The following is a 7,242-nucleotide window of genomic DNA, read 5'->3' on the forward strand; positions in this document are numbered from 1 at the left end:
AGCACGTTATTTAGAACGTTAAAAAAAGGCTTGCTAATAAAGGCTATCTAAAAGAGATTCAGAAGGAGATAAAGTTACTACTATAGACCTTTGTTAAAAATAATATTCTTCTTAAATTAGAGATTAATTATATAGTAATTTATTTAAAATTAAGGCTAGATAAGATATAATATCTTAATAAATATTAGAGTCTTAAGAAATCGTAATTTCTATAAATTTATATTTAAAAGCATCCAAATTTAGACGCTTATTTAAATTAATGCTCTAAGAGTCTTTACTCTAGTACCAAAGATATTCTAAATAAGTAATTAAGTATAGAAAAGGTTACTTGTTAACTAGGAGTTACTATAGAGTCAAAACTAAGACAGCTATCTTAAGAGGAGGCTCAAAACAGTAGTAAGTTACCTTATATACTCGACTTATAAGCATTTATACTACTAGTAAATATTATATCGTTTTTCACTATTTCGAAGATATCTTCTGAATAAAAGGCCACAAAAGACAAGATAAATAAGGGGGTTCTACACCCTAATCCCTCTTGTTCTAAATACGAGTTACTTGTTCAATTTAGCCTTCCTTATAAGTACTATCTTGTATAGCTGTTTGAAGATGGTGCCTCTATCCCTTAATCTCTAATATACCCTTGTTAGTAGATTAATAGTGAGCTTATTTGTATCGCCGGATAAGTACTAATATATTATACTTTCGCTTTACTAATATCCCTTTTATAACGCTTTGCCTCTTATTTATAGCACCCTTATATCTCTCCTAATAGGAACTAGATTACAGGGCTTGGTTTGCAAGTTTTAGAGGCTAGAGAGGACCTTACAGACTATGCTTGTACATGATATAATTAAGCAGCTACAAATGCTTAATAAGGTCTAGTTAAATTTGCTTAAAAGCTTAAGGGGAATAATCTTAATACTTAAATGCCAGATATTATTAAGAGGCTAGGATGGAATAAACAGTTTAAGAGTCATAATAAGGTTAATAAACGGCTTATAACAAGGGCTAAGGCAGCAAAGCGTAACACTAATAATAGAGAACAGATTAGTACTTAAGAGGGACACTAGGAGGCTAATATAGGCCTTGTAACGCTGCTGCTGCCTCCTCCTTCTGCTCCTCCTTATATAGAGAGAGTCCTTAATACCCCCCCTTGTGGATCTGCTGCTATTATTGCCGCTGTAATCACTATCACTACCGGCAGGACGGTATATCAGTCCTGCCTAGTTCTTAACAAAGAAGAAGAAAAAGAGGAAGAAGAAGAAGCTATAGATGAGGCTTTTATACCCTCTCCCTCAACAGCGCCAGCGGCTATGACGTAATCAAGAGCTGGCCGTAAGAGAGCCCCTATAATGAAGGCATTAGAAGCTGAAAAGGCGCCGAAACGGGGTATAGGGTAGGGCAGGGGCAGGGGTAGGGGCATAGGCAGGGGCAGAGGGGCCAGAGAGGCAGGAGAATAGTTATTTCTGCTATATCACGTTTTCTATATTCATTTCCTAATAGGGAGATAAAAAGAGCATCAAAATTAGTGTTAATTGCTATGTAGAATCTTCATATTATTTAAGTGGTCAAGATGGGTGGATTCGCTAGCAATTTATATGACGTAAAACCCGCCAAGACCTAAACGCTGAATGGACCGCTTACTGAATGGACCGCCGCGAATGGACCGCTCCGAAGGCATTCCGCGCTTATATAGATAAGAGACTTGTATACTTAGTCCTGCTCAGTAGTAAGTAGAGGTAAGCAACCTGCACGTACTCAGTGGTGCTCAGTAGTGAGCAGAGGTGAGCAACCTTAAGTATGCTTAGTCTTGGCTGTCTATGAGCAACCATCCAGGTAGTCTTGTCTTAGTGTCCAAGCCTAGTGCCTAGCTCTGGGCTGTGTGGCTCAGGCAACCTTCCCTGATTAGGAGGCGCTGTAACACTATCCCCCCTCTAGTTAGTCTTTGTCCTGAAGACTAAACCTAGAGTCAAGAACTTCAGTAAAGGCATTCCTCTATCGTCCTTTCTTATCAGTATACCTATATATAAGGTGAGCAAATCTTCTTTTACTTGTGACTGCAAAGCTTTGATTGCTTGTGTTAAGGCCCTTAGAGTAGCAGCAGACATGCTATGTTCCACTTACAAATCCTTTAGGGCACTTTGCATTTTTTCAAGTTGTTCTCCTAAGTACTTAGAGTACATCTGTTTAGGTTATTAATATAATAGTAATTTCTTAAAGAGCGATTTTAATTATCTTAATATAAAAAAGAAAAAGTTAAAGGCGATATTATTAGCTACTAATACTTAGATCTAGTAAAAAGTAGCAGAGACTATTTCTTTAAGTAAGTATATTGAGTCTTTAAAAGAAGCTTAAAATAAAATAATTAAGTATAATATTTAGTCTTTTAATAAGTTAGAATGGCCTGCGAAGACTCTTCCTCCACGCGGCTACTTATCTAAATTACGCTCTCTTTATAAGCGAATCGCCTACCCTCTAATAATAAGTAATCTTCCTAAATCCTATAGCCTTTCCTCTAATAACAGAACGCAAAGAGCTAGCCTTCTTAGCATAATCAAAAAACTCGAATCTTTGCTCTTCCTCCTTTTTCTGCCACCTGATAATTTATTACTCTCTCTCTTTACCCCTTTTCTCTTAGCTGTTTGCGCGTACCTTTATATAGCCCTACATGATCCATCCCTAGTCAAGACTAGACTAGAGAAAATTAAAGCCCTCATCTTAGGCATTAATCAGAAAGTTACCCCTAGTCCTGCGAGCTATACACAGGCAACCCGTACCGGTCTTGTAGGCGCTGTCGTCCCTTATGTGCCCGCCCAATCAGAACCTTCTTACACTGACAACCAAATCCTAGTCAAGGTCTCCCCAGAAGATGCCTACTTACTTAAACCCTTTTCCTCTAGACAAATCATGAAAAGGCTATAGATAAAAGGAAACGACCCTATCAACGCCCCTAATATAGTCGCAGTTAAAAAGCTGCTAAGCGATAACTTTGTACTCTAGGCCAAAGACGCCTTAGCCAAGACACGCTTACAATTAAACCTTAACTAAACTAATAGGATTTGTGTTACGCGGAAGGCCGTGCAACAGGGTATGGGGGTGCTATAGAGATAGCGGAGAGTCACGAAGAAGCTATGGAGGGCAACTGTATGACTGATGTCGAATGGTATGGTGATGGATGACTATCTAAGTGCTATCGAGGCGAGGATAGAGATATGACGCGCAGGGCGCCAAGCCTGCCCTAGCCCTCAGCCCTAAGGCCCCTTTGGGCCATAGCGCAGCTTATGCTGTAACAGTTGCCGGCAGCAGAAAAAGGCCACGGCCTCGTGGTCATAGAAAAAAAACAGTTGTGCAGAGAAACGCACAGAAACAACGCAGAAACAGCATTCGCCAGTGCCGACACTCCTTCCCCTTTGGGCCTAGCGCTGTGGTCGACCTTGCGGCTCTCCGTAGAGAGTCGCGCCGTCAGCTTGTCGACGCCCTCGTAGCCTAGAGCGCTCTAGGGCCTCTTCGTATGCTCCAACTACCTCCTGAGCGTGTTCTAAAGCTGCTGAGTCCTCCTAAGTATCATCTTCCTTGTCATATCCTTCCCATCTGACTTTGTATAATATTGCCTTGCCATTAATGAGCTTGCCAACTGTTCCATTCCTTGTTCGTCAATGTGATCTGACGGAGGGGGAAGGTTTTGTTGATAGGGATCATCGTCAGGGCTCGGAGCAGGGTCGAGATGGATCTTGCTGATCACTTGGTGGAGTCTCCAGGCCGCAGGCAGGTCCATTCGTAGCGCATTGCCCTTGCCGACAGCCTCAAGGATTCGAAAGGCTCTAGTGTAGCGTGGAGAGAGTGCGAACTTGCGTGTAGAAGGCAGCGAGTAACTCTTTGGCGAAAGACGCAGCCTAGCCCATCCGGAGTCGAATGATCGATCTTGGATTGCTCTATTCATCATTACTTCTGCAGCAATCTGAAGCCCTTCTGCAGCTATATCTCTAGCAGCTTCTCGTTCTTGCACTAGCTGCTCTAGCGCTTCTGGCATTAGTAGCGTTAGCTGAGTGCTAGGAGTAAAGCCGTAGATGACTTGAAATAGGGTCTGAGTAACGACAGAAGAGTAGTTGCTATTGAAGTAGAACTCGATAGTGGATAGGAACTTCTTCCAATTGCCCTGCATAGCATCAACATAAAAGCGCAGTGCTATTTCTAGCTCTTGATTGACTCGTTCTGATTGGCCATCTGCTGAAGGATGATACGCTGTAGTATAGATTAGCCGAGTGCCTGCCAGTTCGAATACTCTCTTCTATAGCGCGGCAGTAAATCAAGCGTCTCGATCAGTAGTGATAGTGTTAGGTAAGCCATAGCCTCTTCTGCAGAAAACGTTATCCCAGAGGCATTTGGCCTAATCCTCAGCCGACTGCGCCTTCTTCCCTGTTTCAAAAGCAACGCGTTTCGAGAATCGATCTACAACAACGAGTATCATATCGTGGCCATCCTCGGGGGGCAAATCAGTGATGAAATCCATTGTCAGAGAGTAGAAGGGTCGCAGAGGCACTAGAAGTGGCTTTAGTGACGGCATAAAGCCTACGCGGCGTGGCTTATTCATTCCGCAGCCTGCGCAGTGATGTACGTAATCAAGAATCTCCTTGCTCATCTTAGGCTACTACAGACCTGCAAGCGCTTCGCGCAGCCTTGTATAGCCGCCGTGGAGCTGATCATCATGCGCAGCCTCAAGCATAGCTTTTCTGAAGCTTCAAGGGATGACAAAGCGTGGCTTAGCTTGCTGTGCGTTGATTCAGACTAGGTCAGAGCCACTCTGTTGATGAAGGAGGGCATAGGGCCTATCAGGCAGTTGCTGGAGGTTGGGAGCTGGTAGGGGCATAGCCTAGAGCTGCTCAAATAGCTCGCCGAACTCCTCCTTGACTTCTGCACAAAGCCGAGTAAGCTCTGCGTCATCTAATCCGAGTAGAACTATGCCGAGAAAAGCTTGCTTCTCCTTCTCAGGTTGGTGCTAGCTATGAAGCGTAACCGAAAGCTTAGATAGGGCGTCCGGAACAACTATATCTCGATCTTCCTTATAGATAACGATCAGGTTATCCTAATACTGACTCAGAAACACGGCCCATCCTTGTTGGCGAGTATTCATCTTGAGAGGAGATTGCGTACGCAGTAATCTTGCTGCTAGGATCACTGGATTCGCTCGATGGTCAGTGTAGATGACGGTCTTCGTTTGCTCAATGTAGATTCGTAGATGCTTAACTGCCTATACAAGTCCAGACAGCTCCAGATCTGTCGGCCAGTAGTTGCGTTCAGCAGGCGTCAAGCACTTCAAGAGAAAGATGATAGGCCTCAGCATCGTCTTTAAGGGCTTAAGGGGGTCTTCGGCTTCTGCGTCTTCGAGTTGGTATACAGTAACGCCAAAATCAAGCTCTTTTGACGCATCAAGAAATACGTTTAGGACCTTTGCAGGATCGAAATGGCGTAGGATATCTGCGGCTTCAGAAAATGCGCTCGTGAGGTCCTGAAACGCAGTTGTATGCTTGCGCTTCCAAAGCTCTCTGAATTCCTTCGCTCCGCGGCCTTTTCTCTCCTGCGGCTTCTCTAGTGGAGATCCCTTCTCTCTTTTAGGGCCTCGAAAGATGGTTGTTTTGAGCTGTTGTAACGTCTCAGCGCGTTACGCGAAATAGAAGACTTGCTGGCGATACTAGCCAACGAAGCTAATGAAGCGTTCAAGATTATAGCTATTCTTAGGGATATCCCACTTGGCTATAGCTGCGAGCTTCTCTCCTGCTATTAAGTAACCAAGTCTGCCAACGAGTTTTCCAAGCGCTACTAGCTCTTGAAAGCCGAGATAGGTCTTTGTGGCTTTGAAAGTATAGCCAGCGTCAGCGAAATATTAAAATACAGCATCTAAGTCGTGTAGATGCTGGCTGAAAGGTCCTCTTATAAAGATATTGACGTCATCAACATAGACGTTAATGATCTTCCACAGCAATCTAACAAGTAGGCGTTCGAAAGTGCGTTGGTTATAGGCAGGAGAGTTTTTGAAGCCTATAGGAGCTACGCGGAATAGCTCTAGGCCTTGATGTGATACTGTTGCTGTTCAGTATTAATTATCAGGATGCGTAAAATGCTGGTAGAAGCTAGATACGAAATTGATAGAAGAGATGTAGGTAGCCAGGGCTATAGCGGCAAGGATATCCTCCTGAAGAGGCAAGGGATACGCATCTAACTCTGCAACGTTATTCAGAGGTCGTAGATCCACTACAGGCCTCGCCTTTTTGACAGCTCCTTCTGGGGTATACTTGTAGACCACGAATACTGGTAGGGAGTAAGGAGAATGCTTCGCTGGCGCCATCCGACCAAGCTGGATATTTTCGTTAAATATATTGTCAATTGCTTGCTTTGCACACGGAGCGTTGCGATAGGGAGGTCGAGGCTTGAGATTTCGTTCCAGCTCAGGAGCCACCTTGATACGTAGCCACTCCTCTTCTGGCTGGCGTGCCATGCCGGGTCCGTCGTTGAAGATGACTGCGAAGCGCTTTACTAGCTTTCGGAGCTGTTTTTGTTGATCCAGAGGCAGCTTGTCATTGACGTGTACCTCTTGATAGGTAGAAGTAGAAGGATCAGGGACCACGATACCCTCAGGGAGTTCGTATCGATAGCAGGGCTGATACGCTTCTTCTAGCCATTCCGCGTTAGTGTCCTCCGCCTTCTGTGCGGAGGTCTTCAAACTGCCTGCGCGGTTTCGTGACTCTTGACCTAGAAAGCCGTTTAGCACCTCAGTTGCCTGCGCTGCGTACGCGAAGTTTCCAATGCTAATTAACTCTGCTGTACTAAGTATGGTGTCACGCTTAATTTGACGAGGCTCAAAATCCTGATTAGAGAACATAACAGCATTCTGAGTGGCCGAAACGACTCCATCTGGTATCTCAGGATGTTGGGATGTGAATAAAAAGTCTGCCTTGCCGGAGTGACTTATTCAGAGAGCAACTTGGCCCACAGAGTTAGCAGGGATAGTGCAGTCTTTGCCTGCGCGAACAACGAAATTAGCTATAGGCTCTTGAGTAATCTGAAGGCAAACAATAGCAATAGGCTTTCTATCCTTGCTGAATTAATAGAAAGTGGCCAATTAACGAGGGATATCCAGAACTAGATTCCAGGCTTTGATATAGTCGGTGCCAACAAGCAGGCTAGTGCCTAGGTCGTCAAAGATGAGTGCTTCGATCTCGAGTTTCAAGAAAACTCCCTTGT

General features: G+C 44.2%; 1 protein-coding gene across 1 annotated transcript; it reads right to left on the reverse strand.

Moving 5' to 3' along the window:
• Positions 1 to 3,541: 3,541 nt before the first annotated feature.
• Positions 3,542 to 6,880, reverse strand: EPUS_09453 (uncharacterized protein; the record flags this gene model as incomplete). Its single annotated transcript, XM_007806707.1, has 4 exons — positions 3,542 to 4,245; positions 5,098 to 5,212; positions 5,258 to 5,641; positions 6,140 to 6,880. 4 exons carry the CDS (start codon positions 6,878 to 6,880, stop codon positions 3,542 to 3,544), a joined length of 1,944 nt encoding a protein of 647 aa, XP_007804898.1.
• Positions 6,881 to 7,242: the final 362 nt, after the last annotated feature.

This window comes from Endocarpon pusillum (assembly GCF_000464535.1).
Source record: "Endocarpon pusillum Z07020 unplaced genomic scaffold scaffold5587, whole genome shotgun sequence".
Lineage (NCBI taxonomy): Eukaryota > Fungi > Ascomycota > Eurotiomycetes > Verrucariales > Verrucariaceae > Endocarpon > Endocarpon pusillum.